General features: G+C 36.4%; 1 protein-coding gene across 1 annotated transcript in view; it reads left to right on the top strand.

The window, feature by feature from the left end:
• Nucleotides 1-18667, top strand: part of LOC150080654 (targeting protein for Xklp2-A-like) — a 231563-nt gene that overhangs the window by 92464 nt on the left and 120432 nt on the right. The window contains exon 6 of the mRNA XM_090380773.1: nt 11785-12073. Coding sequence (XP_090236899.1) covers nt 11785-12073 — 289 coding nt within the window. The remainder of the gene's footprint in view (nt 1-11784; nt 12074-18667) is intronic.

Below are 18667 nucleotides of genomic sequence, written 5' to 3'. Positions count from 1 at the left end.
GTTTCGTTAGGATGCTGAGTTGCATTACTAACATCACTCAGCAGAAGCTGAATGATGTTAGTAATTTCCTCTGTGAAAACTCTGCTAAAAATTCTTTATTTCAGTATAGCGTCCATTAGCATGAGAGAGGAATAAAGAAAGGAATCCGGCCCTTACCTTGTACTCCCTACCTTTAATAATACTAACAAGATTTTTTCCACCCAGCCACAAAATGTTTGTAGCCTTTCCAAAATTTTAAAATACATCCCCTCTGAAGTTTAGAATTATTTCCAGAGACATTTGCATATGGAAACCAGAATTCATGAGACAAGTTTGAATGGTGATCTCTGCATTTCTAAATTCATAATTTCTCTTTGACAATGACTTCAAGAATGAGCTTTGGAATACACAGGTAATAATTACTAAGTAGCAATTAAGAAAGCCAAAGTAACCATTTTAATTCAAACAAACTGGATTATTACAAACTAATGTTTTGAGAATTAGTAAAACAACAGGTGTAATGCTTAACAATTCACAGCAGGTTAAAGCAACAGGTATAGAATTGTGGTTTTTTTTCTGCTTTCTTATCTGCTATTCTTTTAGCAAAACTGTCAGGCATTAACCCTTCTCTGTAGTTAGTACTTAACCCTCTGCTGTCACTTGAGTTTCTGCATGTATCACCATGTCACTATGCTTCTAACATATTATATGATATTTATGCACAAAGCTTGGCAAATCTTAATGATTTGCCTATCCTTTGATCAGTATACTATTCCATAAACTTCCTACTAGTTACAATAAATGCAATCAACATATTCTTGACATTAGAAATAAACTTTCTGTTCACCCCCAGGTTTGAAAATGAAGGGCTTTTCTATCAAGAAGATTGCCACTTAATTTATGGATCATACTCCATACACAAGTATGATCAGACTGACAGTCAGTCTGTGACAACCTTTAGCCTGAATGTGTTTTTAATGGCGACAACTTACATTGATGCACGTATGTTCAGTTTTCCATCATAGTGCACGGGAGAGTCCCCTGTTATTTTGCTGAATTGTGGTTGGTAAGGTGCTTGCTTTGGTGAATTAGATCAACAAACTCATCTGGGCATCTTTTTGATCTGATCTAGCTTCATAGATACCCGAATTTCTGCATTTTCAACAGAGGTCAACCCATTTCTGAATTTTACTAACTACTTAGATTTATTTGAAGTTCACATTTTGCCCATTGTTATGTACTTTCTGAATGCCATTTTTAGCATTTTGTTTCAAAAGATGTTTTTCAAAGTTTGTAACAGAACTTGATGCAAACTCATTCTTTCAGCTGTGTCATCCTCATAAAACAAAGCATTCATAAAGGGTGAGTGGTATAAAAATTGCACAGGACTACAAGTCTGCAAGTGATAAAAAAATTACCATTTGAGGATTTGTAAAATAACAGCAAAGCAAGCTAGATGTAAGTGGGTTTGGTGCTAAATTGCTCACCATCAGTTGATAGCAGAATTCTATACCATCATTTCAGCAAGAGGAAGTCAAAAAACATTTGGGTAGCACATTATACCTCATTTAAATTGAATTCTTTGCATTCTGTGCAATGTGTTTTTCAGGTAGAGTTGTTGTAGAAGCAATGCAGTGTAATTTGCATTCCTTCTATTAATAGAACTGTTATGTCATCATAAAGCAGTACTTTTTCAAATTAGAGATCTTGTTGATTTAATATTAATCTTCAGCCATGTACAAAGAAAAATATATATTCTTAACATAAATTTTAATAGAGATAATCTATTGCTAGGAGGGGGGGGGGAGTTTGGCAATTATGTTTGGGGTTTCCACCTCTCCTGACTTGAGCAGAGGAAAAATATAACGAAACACAGAACATCATGACTTGAGGTGGGAATTGAAATAAATACTTCCTCTGTGGCTAAGAATTCATTGCTGGTATAGCCTGTGTCATGTATGCAAAGATAAATCTAGTAGATAACCTTAGTTCAACTGTAATTGTATTGTAGGTGCCAGATGCAAGAAGTGTACCAATGAAATTGAATTATTGAAGAAACAGGCATATGCCTTATAACTGAGAATAAAACTAGAGACTCATCAGGAACTTGGGTATCTAGTAACCTGCTGGAGGATACACTGTGTTGTTTCAGGCCTTGGGGAGAATGACCAAGTGTCATCTGCTCTGGTTAAAAAGGAAATAGTTTTATTGGATAATAATCTATATCAGTGGTTCTCAACCTTTTTTTGCTCATGGCCCACTTCTGAGTTTCATTCACCTCTGTGGCCCCACCCCTCATATTGTTTAATTATAATAAATATGTATTTTATCAACTGCACCTTTTATTTATAACATGTATTATTTGTTTATAATATAAAGAATATTAATAATAAAAAAGATTTATTAACTACAATCTTTATTTATAATAGAATTTTTACTCATATAATATTTTGTTTATTCACAGTATACAATTATGTTCCTAACAAAAAAAAATTACAATAATACATTTGTGTGCAAAATTTAAGGAACAGTCAGGTTTTCACCTGTAACTTCTCATAGCAATGACCTGGATATGGGAAAAGCATACCAAAGGAACCCTTGTGAGGTACAGAAATGAAGGAAACAACACCAACACAACAGCGGATACAAAACGGTACAGAGGGACTTTATTCAAAAATGATAACATAGCACTGGCTGCCATGATACAGATGCATCACTGCCAAATATGGAACAAAGGGAAGAGGTGGTCCTCAGTAGGAGATATGGCCACCCCTAATGTTAATGCAGGCTTTGCACCGCCTGTCCATACTTAGAACAATATTGTTGATAAGTTCTTGCGGTAACATCATCCATTCCTCTGTTGGCACCATCGTCAGCTGGTGAACATTTTCTGGTGGGTGTGGACATGCTGCTAGGTGTCTCCCCAGAGTGTCCCATATGTGTTCGATGGCATTTAGATCAGCAGAACGGGCAGGCCAGTCCATACGAACAATGTTCCCACTTTCCAAAAGCATATAAACAGCTGCAGTGCGATGGGGTGTGGCGTTGTCATCCATAAACATGTACTTGGGGCCAATGGCACCTCGGAACAGATGCACATGGGGAAGGATTACCTCAGTACAGTAGCGTGCACTGGCTACAGTACTGTCTTCCAGTATCTGGAGTTATGTACGTCCATCCAAGATAATGCCTCCCCAGACAAGAACACCTCGACCGCCATATCGATCCCTTTCAGTGATGTTTGCGGGGTGTGTCATGTGCCAACCTCACGCCAGATTAGCTGACGTCCAGAATCGCTGCTGAGCTGAATCTACTCTCATCAGTAAAGAGTACCTTAAGTAAAGATTTTGCTGTTGTAACCTTTAGAAATAGTGTTGGTCCATAAGTTTTGCACACCAGTGTATTATTGTCCCTTAGTTTAGTGAGATCTGCAAGGATCTCACTAATTTCTTTTTTATATTAGTAATAATTTTATTTTAGAAGTGAACTTTGTGGCCCACTTTACAGTTTCTGTTGCCCCCAATTTTATGACTTTTACCTGTGGCCCCCTCAGAACCACTGCTCTATATTATCAGGGAAATGGGAAGCATTTTTTTTTGTGATATTGGTCAGTGTACCTGAATCACTACCTATCTGTGAAGAGCCAAAATTGATGGTAATAACAACAGGGTGTCAATTTTTAAGGGGCATAAAGATTGTTAATAATTCATGTGGGAACTAGTGATGTTTAGCACACACACCGTGTGTGTTAAACAGGATGAACTGTGACACCCCAACAGATAAGTATAGGGCATGTTCTTAAAAAATTCTTCAACTTAGGTCAGAATGTATTTGCGTACAATTCTGCTCAGGCACAGTAGAAGGGACTTTATGCTGAAAGCCTTCTCGATTAACCAAAGGTTGTGGGACCCTGTAAGGCTTTGGGTTGAAAAATTGTATCAGCATGGTCTGCACTTGCAAGTAGAAGGAACCTATTTTATAGAGATGGAAGACATTTGAACAAAGATTTTTGCCAATATCACTGAGGAAGCCTTAAGACAACTCTTAAGGCTTCCTCAGTGATATTGGCCATCCGAGGGGAGAGATGGCAGGAGTAATACAGATATGCATTTATGTGATGACAAGGGTCAAAGTAAGGCCTGCACAAATATCAAGACTTCCTGTATGAGGTCTCAAAAAGTCGAAGTTTGATATCTTTTTGTGACATGAAATTGTATACAACAATATCCCCATTTTGTGCTCTTAATTGAGGCCATAAAAAAAAAAAAAAAGCATTAAGTGAATCTTCATGAAGAAATTTATCCATATGAAATGATAAATAACATTATTAATATTTTAACTGGTTGGAATGACCAGTGTTTTGCTGATTTTAAGCCAACATGTCTCTATAACAAGACATAAAAATAACAAAGTGTAGCAGAAACATTTAAGCCTCTATACATAAACTTGAAACATAAATTCTGCGATAAAACATAAATACAGTATGTGTTTAGGGATATGCAAGAATAATTTGCTTTAAAATTACAGAACCTTATATACAATATAAGGTTCTGTAATGTTATTTACAATAACACCTTGCAATACTGTTAATTTTCAGATCCTTAGGTCACTGAATGTAATGTAAGTCTCAAGCTCCTGAATCCAGTCTTTTTCTAGAATGTCTAGTTTAGTTTCCAGTGACAAGATTTTCTAAATAGCTTTTAACTTTATATGCATGATTACCATGCTGACTCACCCAATCACTTTGATGTCCATTTAAAAAGAGAGGGAGGGAAGTTGAAACCACCTACACAGTAAACTAACATCAATCACAGACACAAAATGAACAAACAATATATAAACCAGAACTGATTAGAAACCATAACTAAACTATACGGTACTACTATGCAGTATACAACTAAAAGCAACTACCTGTGAGGAAGCAGCAGTTCCTGATAGTTTTATACATATCATTTCTATAAACTGCAGTTAAGTAGAATCCCTGATTGGGCACTCCTGTTCCCATAACACCAGCAGGTTGAGAGGATATATTTTTATAATATGCTCAGTGTTCTCCCCAGGACATATCGAATGGGTGCACCACCCGATACCGTATGGTACTGCTCACTGATCTCAATCAATATTAATTCGAACATACTATGCGATCAAGATCAATGCGACAGGTGCATATAATGTAAATTATGCAATTAAGTTTTGCTCTGCATCGCTTAAGTCACTTTTATAAATAAGAGAAGGTTTTATAATATTGCGAAGTACAGTGGATTTCGGTTATTTGGGCCACTCGGTTATTTGGGTTAATCGTAGCAGCCGTTTATTTGAGGCAAATCTTAAAAAACAGAAACCAATCGAGAAAATAGCCAGGGTTTACTTTGTTTAATTGGGACAGCATGCCATTTAATCAGGGCAGGAGACCGCAGCACTGGAGATTACCCTACATTTGTCTCCGACGGTACCACGTGGTTCGGTCGAAATTCTGGAGGTCACAACCATAAAGCAATTAGCAGTCATCTGTTTATTGGGCTTTTCTCTTAGTGAAATCTATCATAAACGGACAGTAAACTCGATCTTACTGAATTTGTGATAATACTGACAGCTGGAATTCTGTGGGTTATTATGGTGAAATGTGTTTACACTTCCATGAAATCTTCAATCATATAAAAAAAAATTTATTTTCAGATCTTCTCTTCATTCCTATTTTTAAAGCTTTGTAACTCGTTACTCCGTTCTCACTTGTGCGTATTGTTACTTGCAATTTGTGTGTGTGCTGTGTTCTTTGTTATCGATTGCTTATCTTTTTACTGTTTTAAATTTTAACCCCCCCCCACACACACACAAATGTCAGTGAACAGAAATGTCAACTAGTTCGTATGTACATATTACAGTACATATTAATTATTCCGATTATCACATATATTCTTCAGATTTTCACGTATCATTTAATTTTTTAATTGGTAAGGTAATAAAGGGTAAATTTGTGGATAATATTCCTCCTATTTTCACTGATTAGAATCGCTGTTTAATAGAATTAAAATTCAATTCACAAACGTGATCACAATGACCGGTGCTTACTGCACATCTTATAGTGAACGATACTTTACTATGTTGAGTTCGTCGTAACGTGATTTGATAGTTATCAAAAATAGTTATGTTTTCACATAACTATTTATGTGAAACTTTGGTTAATTGTTGCAGCCACTTAATCGGGCCAAAATGCACTAGTCCCGATGTGTCCCAAATAACCGGAATGGACTGTATTACATTCTCCACTGGCTGGCAAACTTTTGTGGGGAGAACACTGATGCTACATGGAATGGTGCATGTGACCATTGCATTTTTACAGCCTGGACACAGGAAACTTGTACTAATACAAACCACTACAGAATATTAACAGAGATGCAAATTGCTCGTGGGCACAAAAAATAACTTTTGAGACAATAGACACTTTCAAAGTTCCTCATTGTCATAAATTGGAAATGCTTTGCAGCATTTCCAGTTTGGCCAACAGTTGACTTGTTTTCTTGATAATTGGCTGAAAGTCAATTTGTAATTGTAAAATCAAAGAACACTCATCTGGATTATATCTGAATCATATCTGACAATGCAATGAAGAGTGAAGGTCTCTGAGCAATGCAGACACAGTGCCAGAACAGCTCATTGGATTTTGTTAAGGATATATACAGTAATTTTGCTCTCCTGGGGAGGTAAGAAGGTGATTATACTTTTGTATAACACAATGGTCAGGTCACATTTTGAGTACTGCATACAGGTCTGGAGGCTTCATTTTAGGAAGAACGTAGATCTGTTGGAATAGGTGCAGAGAAGACCAGCAAGATTAATGAGAAAAACATAAGGATACTCTTACAGGAAAATCTTGAGTTCTGCAACCTACAGCACCTAGAGACTAGGCACATGCAAGGAGATTTGATTGAGGCACTTAAGGCTTTGAATGGATTGAGTAAGCTTAATGCTGATGGCATCCTTCCTCTTGCTCAGGCTACTGACACATGTGGGGGCATAAATTCAAACTGAGGAAGGATGGTTGCCTTCAGCCAGCAAGTGGCCGATTGCTGGAATCAGCCACTTACTGGCTGAAGAAACTCCTGGTGTAGTAGAGGTAGGTAGTTTGAATAAATTCAAGGACAAACTAGACCAACTATGAGAAGGTATAGACACGAGAAATAGGAAGTGAGAGCCTCTCAGGAACCCAAACATTAGCTGATGAATAACTCCTCCAAAAGAGATGCATAAATACATATATAGGCGTACCCTGTAGTTACGACAGGTTTGGTTCCTGGCCTTTGTTATAAAGCAGATCATTATCTTTTTTTTTTTTCACTCACCGATGCATGTGATGCTCGAAAGTTGCACAAAATTAAACATAGCACTTACCATTAACATTGCAATTAAATATTAATGTAACAACTTAACAAAATTGTGAAAGAAAGTCCCTCCACTCTGCATTTACATAAAGGCTTGTGACCTTCAAACATAAAATGTAACACTTTGTTTGGCAGCATTAATGAAATGAAAAAATTAAAGTAAAAGATAAGAAAACTTTAAAAGTAGGAGGTTGCAGATACGAATGGAGGGGTTTGATCGTTTTAAAACCTTTATTTTGACAAAATAAATGATAAAAACCTGCTTCTGCATGACTTCAATACATTCACTTTGTCTGTACTCCTTACTAGGTGTAAATTATAAATTTATTGAAACAAATCTGAAGTGGATGGCACAAATTCTACATCATTTGGATCTTCATCTACAGCTAAATACTTCCTTGTAGGGGATTTGGATGTACTTTTTGTAGGCCTTGTGGATGCTCGAGAAGGACTTTCACTTGATGTTGAAGACCGATCTAAGATTTGAGAGGATGCTGATCTTTAATGAAAGTAGGACTCCAATGAAGTTTGAATTGTGGCTCTTTTCTTTTCTCTGTAGATTTCTCTATAACAGGCATATTGATCTAAAATACCAGCATTTACTTTAGAACTTCTTTCAAAATTGGGATCCACCTTTTCAAATTGGACATAGCTCCTTCTAAAAGCCTGAATGCTTCTGAGTTTCTTGAAAGTTAGTTTTTTAGGAGTGGGATTCGATACATACTCAGGATAATAATCCTCCTCATTCTTCCTAAGCTGTTCAAATTCTAGATCTTCATTGCTTAGGGGTTGTGAATGTGACCCAAGCAGTTCAGTAACATCTTCAGGCTCCACTTCTAGCTCTGTCTTGCCATATCTGCAATATTTGTAGTAGCCTCCTCAACATGGTTTTAAAATCCTTCAAAATCATCATAACAGGCATATTGATCTAAAATACCAGCATTTACTTTGAAACTTCTTTCAAAATTGGGATCCTTTTCAAAAATTGGACATAGCTTCTTCTAAAAGCCTGAACACTTCTGAGTTTCTTGAAAGTTGGTTTTTTAGGAATGGGATTCGATACATACTCAGGATAATAATCCTCTTCATTCTTCCTAAGCTGTTCAAATTCTAGATCTTCATTACTTAGGGCTTGTGAATGTGACCCAAGCAGTTCAGTAATGTCTTCAGGCTCAACTTCTAGCTCTGTCTTGACATATCTGCAATGTTTGTAGTAGCCTCCTCAACATGGTTTTCAAATCCTTCAAAATCATCAGTAGTAAACTGGGGACACAACTTCTTCAAAAGGCCTTTAAGTGTTGACTGTTTCACTTCATCCCATGCATCCCTAATAGTCTTGATGCCATTCAAGATTGTGAAGCCTTTCCAGAATTCTTTTACTACATTTTCTCTAGGTGTACTTTCAGATTCTCTGTCTATTGCAGCTGCAGCCTTAGCAGATGTTCTCCTTAGGTAATATGATTTAAATGCTGTAATAACACCTTGGTCCATTGGTTGAAGCAATGAAGTAGTATTTGCAGGGAGGTAAATTACTTGAATGTTTGGATAAAGGTCATCCAATGATTTAAGGTGGCCAGGTGTTTATCTAAAAGAAGTAAAATTTTGAAGGGAGTTTTCTTTCCTGTACGGTATTTCTTAACTGCAGGCACAAAGTAATTTGAAAACCACTCTTCAAAAAGTGATGCAGCAAATCATGCTTTTGAATTTGATTTCCAATAAACAGGAAGACTGGATTTTGCATAATTATTTAAAACTCTTAGGTTTTCTGAATGATAAATTGGCATAGGCTTAAATTTAAAATCATCTGCAGTATTGGAACCTAACAAAAGGATTAGCCTGTCTTTTGCTACTTTAAATCCTGGCATTGACTTCTCATCCTTTGCTATAAATATTCTTGAAGGCATTTTTTTCCAGTAGAGGCCGGTTTCATCAACATTAAAAATCTGCATTTCAGAATAACTCCCTCATCAATGATCTTGGCTAGCTCATCAGGAAAATTAGCTGCAGCTTCTGTGTCTGCACTGGCTGCTTCACCTTGAACTTTAATGTTATAGAGGTTGCTCCTATGCTTAAATCTATTAAACCAGCCTCTACTGACACCAAATTCAGCATCATTAGCTGCCTCCCTTCTGGCTTTCATGTCAGCAAAGAGACAGCCTTATTCTGGATGATCACTTGGCTTAAAGGAATATGCTGGCTAGTTTGATCATCTATCCACACCATTAAAAGTTTTTCCATATCGGCAATAATATTGTCACGTTTATGAATTATCGTTGTACTGACTGGTGTAGAACTTCTCGCTTCACTTAGAATTTTCTCTTTGTTTTTAAGAACAATAATAACTGAAGTACGAGTTAAGCTTAGCCTATGACCTATCTCACTGTTTGAAACATTATCATCACTCAATTTAATGATTTTACTCTTGGTATTTAATATGAGAGACTGATGGTGTTTCTTCTTCTTTTCACTTTTACTATTATCTGCCATTATTAATGTATAATTATTATATTACTTAAATATATATACTTATGTATTATAATGAGTAAAGGTTTGACAGTAATCAACACCGAAACACACACAAACAGCAAGCAATGACGCCAAATGCAAACTGAGTCCACCACATGGAGGGCACGTCTATTGATTTATAATTTTTATAAAATAATATTAATAAATAAATATATTATTATAATATTGTATAATATTATTATATGGGAACGAGATGTCAGTGCAGATCTGGTGGCTCAGGAACAGAGCATAGGGTATAAATAAAGTGTCGTAAATACGGATCATTGTAAAGCATGGTACGCCTACATTTAAAACACAGATCCAGTTAGTCCTGTCCGGTAAAAGATGCTCAGGGACTACAATCCCATTAGATAGGAAGTTCACTAAAAAGCAGTCATTCCATCAATTATAAAAAGTGCACATTGATTAAGTTCAAACTTAATGAAGATGCTAAGAAAGAATAATCCACATTAGCTGACTTAAATAAATTTTCTGTTTATACTCTGGCATGACAACCAAGTCAGTAGAGTTTACAGTAAATCATCAATACAAATATTTATCGTATTTAGTAGTCACGGGCTTGAATCCTGGTCCACCCAAGGAATGCGTGCTATGCACTCTTGCTCCTGACCACTCGGCTACTTACTTAATTCAGTGAAATCCAAAAGAAGTAATGGGTTCACTAAAGGTATGCTCTCCACATGAGATACATCTTGGCAGACTGCAAACACTGTTAGCAGCAAATTCAGATAAACCAAATGAAGTCCACCCATCATCAGCAGTCCACCTAATATATATATATATATATATATGATCACTAAATGAGAATATAGCTTGAGCTGAAACTCTTGGCAGCACACAACTGATTAATGATTTTACTTTATTACATTTTACATCTCATCTGTTGAACTGCATCTCAACTCAACAGATGAGATGCAGCTAGCAGCAGACATTGAGAGTTGAGGAAGGTAAAGCAGAGCAGCAGACTCCCACCAGTAATCAGAACAGTACCCACATTCTACATCTACTCTGCTAATAAATATTAATCTGTTTTGATGTGAGACCTGCGGGACACAGATTATAAGCCAGTGTTGTCGCTCCAATTGGAGCTTGGAACAGCACAACTCCTGGAGTGAGGGTATCAGAGTATACAGTGTGCAATAGCAAACGCATGCTGAGTGAAACACTATATAGTGGCAAACAGCTGTATTTTTCTATTATCTCATCCAGAAAAGGTTACATTGGATGATACTGAAATGACCTATTTGGATATCAAACGGCTGGAAATTCTGCACTTTATTTTCTGTTAGTGTTTAGGAGAAACATATCAACCATTAGAATAAATATCCCAGAATTTTGCACAGTAATTCATAACAACAGTTAGTTCACTGAAATAAACTTTTATCACTACATTGCAATTTTCGCAGAAATAAGCTTCATTAAACAGAATATAAAACTAAACACACAACTGACATTGAACAGATTCTCTTATTATATATCTCTTATTATATATTATATATCTTATTATTATGTTTAAGGCGTGTTTTTGAATTTTCCATTTTTTGAGTAATTTCATTTGAGGTAGCATGATAGTAAAATTAACTTTATCAAGCTGTCTCTGATGAAATTAATTGTTTAAGTTGTGTGGAAAGAACCTTCACATAGGCGAAAGATGCTTTCAGATAAGAAGCAGCATCACATATCTAAATTGGTTAAAATGAATATGAATTAATACTAAAATCATGCTAATCATGCTTATTCTGTTGAAATAACTGACACTGTTTGGGTAAAAAAAAATATTGATTTAAAAACTGCTGGCTGTCTGCAAGCAGCATCCTCTACAGTGCATTAATCAGAATAAATTATAGTTTACTGATATGTGTGTGATGATCAGATAGGACTAATTTTTTTCTCCTTTTAGACACACTTCAGTAAATAAGAAAAGTAAATCCACAGAAGAATTGGAACTTGATGAAATTTCTGAAACTCGTAAATGGTTGGCACTTCAGCGTAAAAAGAAACAAAGACATCTAAGGAGAATAATGGCATTACCATCAAGACATACTTTTTCATTGTCTTCACAAAATACAATTGTTAAACCTTTTCATTTTGCTACAGATTTGAGACTTGGATGTTACAATCAAAAGAAAACAGAAAAGAAGAGAGATTTTATATCTAGCCTTAGGCATAATTCTCCAAAAGATGGACATGTAAGTTCTTGTTTTTCTTTTTTCTTTTTTTCTCTCTCTCTCTCTCTCTCTCTCTCTCTCTGGGAAGGATGTTATGACAATGATTGTTAAAATAATTGTATGTGAATATCACTGTCGTAGTACATTAAAATAAAAATTAACATTTAAAACTCTGTGTGTGTGTTTACAAGAGGCGTTCAGTAAATTATCTACATACCTATGAAGGAAATGAGATAAAGGCAAAAATCTTTTATTTTTCAATGTAACTCCCCTACACTTGTTCAATAAACTTGTTCCATTTTGTTGGCAATGAGGAAATACCAGACAAATAAAATTCTTTGTCCAGTCCATTAAAGAACACAAGAAACAGCAGACTTCAGTTCATTATCATCAGCAAAGCAACATCCACATGTTTTTCTTGAGGTGTCGAGGTGGGAAATAATCACCGGTGGCCAGATCCGAACTGTAAGGTGGATGGGTACATTCTGTAAGGTCATGGTCTCTCAAAGTAGCAGCATGTGACCTGTGCACTGGTGCATTGTCGTAAAGAAGCAAGAATCTATGGAGCGTTTTTTGCTTTAGGTTGTATAGTAAGGATGCGTGACTCAAAGTGACTGTGTGCTTATTCCAAGTGCTGAATGTTCAAAATTCCCTTAGCATTCAAAAAAGGTGGCCATAAACTTGCCAGCCGAAGGTTGACTCAGAAATTTTTTGGCTGGGGGAAGAACCCTTGTCTTTGATTGTGTGCTTATTCCAATCCTTGATTGTGTGCTTATTCGAACCCTTGTCTCAAAGTGACTGTGCTTATTCCAAGTGCTGAATGTTCAAAATTCCCTTAGCATTCAAAAAAGGTGGCCATAAACTTGCCAGCGAAGGTTGACTCCCAAATTTTTTGGCTGGGGAAGAACCCTTGTGCTTCCATTGTGTTGATTCTTGCTTGGTCTCAGGATACCAGTGATGAACCCATAACAGTTCTGGAGATGAAAGTGTCAGGAACCCTTCCATAAAGCTCTAAATTCTCCTCACAACACCGTACTCTGAATTGCTTCTGCACAGAGGCCAGAAATCTCGAGACTCATCTTTCACTGATCTTAGCCATCCCCAGATGTTCATGGAGTATGGTTATAACTGTCCCCTCAGATATGTCATATTCCCTAGAGATTTGAGACACCTTTAAATGTCTGTCATTCAGCAGAAGGGTTTCCACAGCTTGGCACATTTCGGAAGTGGTCGCTGTCACAGGTCTTCCTGGACGTGGGTTATCTTCAATGGGCTCTCTACCCCACTTGAATTGTTTTGACCAGAATTTCATCTGGTTCTGTAAACGTGCACTGTCATATACAGCCACCATCCTTTCATGAATGGCCTTTTGTCTATTTCCTTCCTTGGTGAGAAACTTGATGAGTGAACAATGCTCCAGTTTCAGCAAATGCATAATTTGATAGAAGTGTATTCTTTTTTTCTGTTACAGCAGCACAACCTAAATGCAGGATCAAAATTAGTGTGATTCAAGTTGAGATGTAGGAATATGATAAATCATGAATCATTGAAATTAACTATGGCAAGTACCTTTGGTAGATAATTTATTGACCGCCACTCATATATAAATATATTGGATATAAATTGCATTTATTTATATGCAAGGTGAGTAGAAAGTTCTGTCCAATTTATTTAAATTTTTCATTTATAAAACAAGAAATAGCAACAGTTTAATATCACAACACATTAAACATGCACTAGATTGTTAATTAATATTAAATGGCTAAATTATGCTGAGGGATAATGACATCCTACTTTAATAGGTCCTCTAAATCATAGATGGGACACAATGTGCTTTCCAAGCTGCCTCACACTTTGTGAGGCGCCTCCATAGCCAGGGAAAGAGCAGCAGTGCGTAGCACACGGTTTAATCACTTCTTGATTAAACCGGGGTTCGAGCCCATCACCACCCAATACGGACGATGCGGAAAGGTCAGGGAATGACCACTGCATATCCCGGAGCAATATGGCCTTAGTTGCTAATGCTCCTAAAAACCAAAACAACAACAACTCTTGAAACTACACCTTATACACCTACAGCTATTTCCTGATCAGCACTGCAAGCCTTATGACACTTTTAATATTTTAATTATTGGACTGTTTTTTAAAACGGTCGAACCAACCTTTGCTGGCTTTAAAGTCCCCATATTGTGTATCATTAGTTGAAGATGTTTTAGCTAAGTCCTCAGACATCTGCTTTGTACGTTTGCAAATGTTATTGTCCAAGAACTGTATCTCCCTTTATTTGTGTTTTTTTTTTTTTTTTATCCACAGCAACAACAGCCTTTCCATTTCTACAATCAGTTCTCTGCCTTTTTGGACTGTTTTAGATTCATCACTTTAACTTTTTTAAGGTTTTCTTTTTGTTTCACTATGGTAGAAATGGTTGACTGGGATAAACCAAACCACACACCAACAAACTAATTTTAGCACCATGTTTTTTCACTATTTCTTGTTTAATTTTAATTGAAATTTTCTTCTTACTGCGCTCTTTAGTGGCCATATTATCAATTTACATAATGTAATATGTTCAAGAATTCAATATAGTAAATTTATGGAAAGTAAGCACAACACAAAAATATCACTTCAACTAAAGGATACAAAAACAAAACACTTGGTCCTGTCTGGAGACAATTGTAAGTCATTGTAAAGTGAAATAAGTAGGTGCCAGTGATCACTGGTTAGTACTTTATAGAGTCAGATTTCAAAAAACCTATTCAAATCATTAAAATGCCCTACACTTTCATCATTTATTGATATGTTTTGTTATAAGAATCAGTTTTGAATGCATCTGTGATATTTTTCTAAAGCACATTTCTGGAAGTCACTACCATGAAACAATAAAAACAATTTGCAGTTTCCATTTTATTGGGCTTTTCTCTTAGTGCAGTCTGTTATAAACTGGTTGTAAACTCGATCTTATTGCATTTGTGATAATACCAATAACTGGAATTCTGTGGGTTATTATGATGAAATGTGTTTCCCCCTTCACTGAAATCATATAAAAAAACAAATAAATTTTCGGAATCTTCACTTCGTTCCAATTTTTTAAGCTTCGTGTAATAGAATTAAAATTCAGTTCACAAACGTGATAACAATGTCCTGTGCTTACTACATTTCATATAGTGAAAGGTATTTGATTATGGAGAGGCTATCATAAAGTGATTTGATCATACAGTGAATCCATCATAAAGCAGGAGTCCAATATAATACCATGAAACTAAATGAAACAATTAGAGTTATATTTGCCACTTCTTCTTCAAGTCCTCTGCCCACTGGTAGGTTCAGGGCTCCATTGACACCATTTTTCTCTGTCTTGTGCTTTCCTTTTAATTCCTGCATAATTTCCTCTTCCCTTCCAATCCATCATTCCAATTCTCTTTCTCCCAACAGCTCTCTTCCCACACATCTTCCCCTCTATCACTTTCCTCAACATGCTTTCTCTTGTTGAAACATGTCCTGTGAAGTTTGTCTTCTTTTTGGTTCTTTTACTAACATTCTCTCTTCTACTTTCCTCAAAACTTTCTCCTTACTCACTCTGTCCACCCATTTCACCCTTTCCATTCTCCTCCACACCCACACCTCGAAAGCTTCTAGCCATCTGATCTCCTCTCTCTTTTCCCAGTGTCCATGTCTCTGAGCCATAAAGTGCAACAGTTCATATTAATGTTTTCACCATTTGCTTTCTTAATTCCTTCTTGAAATTTCTTCTCAGTAGTTCTTTTCTATTACTAAATGCCTCTTTGCCCATTGCAATTCTTGTTTTTATTTCCTCTGGGCTTTTTCCATTTTCTGTCATTATGCTACCCAAGTATTCCATCTTATTCCACCTAATGTTACATTGATTCTTCCTGGCCACTTTTAAATTAACATTGGTTTTCTTCCTGTTAATCTTCATCTTGTACTCCTTTACTTTGCTGTTCAAGATATCCAAGGAGCTCTGTAATTCTTCCTCATTATTAGCAATCAAAACCTGGCTGTCTGCAAATCTTATTGTCTTTATCTTCTCCCTTCCTACTTTTACATCTCCTTTCTCTCTTCTTTGTACTCTATTTGCCACGTATAACCCTAAATGTTCATTTAATTCCATACTTTTTCTTATTTCTACAATAGTTTTGGAAATGTAGCGATCTTTGTAGTAAAATTTAGTACGTGGATCAAATACTTACAGCCAGCTTTAGTCAGATTTTCTATAAATCATATAAACTGGGAATTATTTGACTCATCCATTTCTGCAGATTTCCCTGAACAAGACGTTTCGTCTCTTCACTCTTTTACGGCTGCTGGAATTGCTGCCTTATTACGCCAGTCATTACTTAAGGCCTCTTACAAATCGGCCAGCAAGAAAAAGATTAGTTTAAAGACCTGTTCCTGGTGGACCTCAGAATTGTCTTCTTTAAGGAAAAAGGTACATCAAGCCCGTCGAAAATATCAGCGTCGACGTAGGGATTGGCATTCTGATGAAGTAGCTTATTTTTACTCTCAATACATTTTACTCAAACAACGTTATGTAAAGGCTATAGCCACACGTAAACGGGAAACATGGAAGGAGTTTGTTCACAGTGCTGGTAATGATAATCCATGGGGTCTTATTTATAAGATAGCTCGTAATAAGATTCACTCTTTAGACGTATACGGCACTGTGAAAGAAGATTTCCTGGAGACTACTGATTGGATAAATACAGTTAATGTTATTCTTGACAGACTATTCCCGGTGGATGATCTAACTACTGATTCTGTTGTACATTCAAATATTCGAGTTGCAAATTCGCTTTATACCACCAATATTCAGACAGAAGAATTTACCATTGATGAGTTAACCTCTGTTGCTAAAAAGATTAATATTAAGAAATGTCCAGGGATAGATCTGGTTGAAAATACATTTATTTTGCGATTTTTCAAATTGCGTCCACAAGTACTGCTTTTACTTTTTAATAAATGTCTTCAAGAAGGTCTCTTTCCTGATATGTGGAAAATTGCGCTTTTAAAACTGATTAAAAAACCAGATAAACCAGCATTAAATCCTAGATCTTATAGGCCTATTGCACTTTTGCCAAATCTTGGGAAGTTGCTAGAGCGCCTAATGACTCTGCGTGTTACTGATCTTCTTCAGTCGAAAAATATGGTGTCCTCTAATCAATACGGGTTCTGTGTAGGGAAGTCTTGTGAAGATGCACTTGTTGAATTTGCTCGCAGCATTGAGAATTCAACATCAAAGTACACGTTAGCTACCTTTGTTGATTTCGAGGGCGCATTTGATTCTCTATGGTGGCAGAGTGCTCTCGAACGGTTACGATCAGCTGGATGCTCTCAGCAACTGTACCATCTGTTCGCAAGCTATTTCAGTAATCGTCACATTTTAGTGAAATCTAAATTTCAGGAGGTGTCTAGAGAAGTCTCACGAGGATGTCCCCAGGGATCTATCTTAGGGCCTCTTATATGGAATATGGTATTACAGGATTGGATTTCCCGTTGTTTCAGTAGCACTAAAATCATCGCTTATGCCGACGATCTCACTATCTTAATTCATGGTTCATCTAGATCTGCTATCGAAAGTAATGCCAATGATGTCTTACAAAATTTATTTCAATGGACAGTGGATAATAAATTGACAATAAGTTTGTCTAAGACTAAAATGATGATCTTTGGATCACATTTAAACCCTCAACGACCCCCTTTAGTGAAGATTAATAATAACAGGATTCCACTTGTCTCTGAAACTAAATTACTTGGGATTACAATCGACTCAAAGCTTAATTTTGTCTCTCATTTAAATAATGTAACAACAAAGATCAGGAGATTCACTGGTGCTATTGTAAAAATTTCTCGTTCAGACTGGGGACTTTCTAGACGTACCATGAGAATTTATTATAATGCCGTATTCCTTCCTATGGCTACTTATGCGGCAGGTGTATGGTTTCACAGGCTTAGAACTGTTAAATTTCGATTGAAGTTGGCTACTATGCAACGCACAATATTATTATGTATGTTAAGAGCTTGTCGTACTGTTTCAACTTCTGCACTGCAGGTTCTTGCAGGTGTATTGCCATTGGACCTTCACGTTGCTTACAGAGGTCTTTGTTATAGGTTAAAAAACCAACTATCAACTGAATTTATGGGTTTGGTTCTGAACATTAATTCAGATATTAAGCAAGAACGTAATCGTTTGTGGAATGAAATGATAAATCTATGGCAGACACGCTGGGATACGTCATCTGTCGGATCTGTTACTAGGACTTTTTTCCCTGAGGTGACCTTTTGTGTAAAGCAGAAACCTGTCTGGTTCTCTTTGGATTTATATACATCCTTCCTCTTAACGGGACATGGATCTCTTAACGAAAAACTATGTCGTTTTGGTCTTTCTAGGACGGAAGCTTGTCAATGCGGGGAAAATGAAAATTGGAGCCACATTTTATTTGAATGTCCGCTGTATAATGACTTTAGAGATGTTCTTCGTTCGTCAGTTTCTACACTCTCTCATGGGCATGAAACTTTGCTGGTGGGAGACAAGAATTCTTATGTTGCTCTTCAGCGGTTTGCATCCGATGTTTTCACAAGAAGAAGAATTTGTTATAC

The sequence above is a fragment of the Mastigoproctus giganteus genome, chromosome 9 (genome assembly GCF_048544385.1).
Source record: "Mastigoproctus giganteus isolate SK-2022 chromosome 9, ASM4854438v1, whole genome shotgun sequence".
NCBI lineage: Eukaryota > Metazoa > Arthropoda > Arachnida > Uropygi > Thelyphonidae > Mastigoproctus > Mastigoproctus giganteus.
Note: the sequence above shows the minus strand (reverse complement) of the source record. Positions and strands in the feature narration are given on the sequence as shown.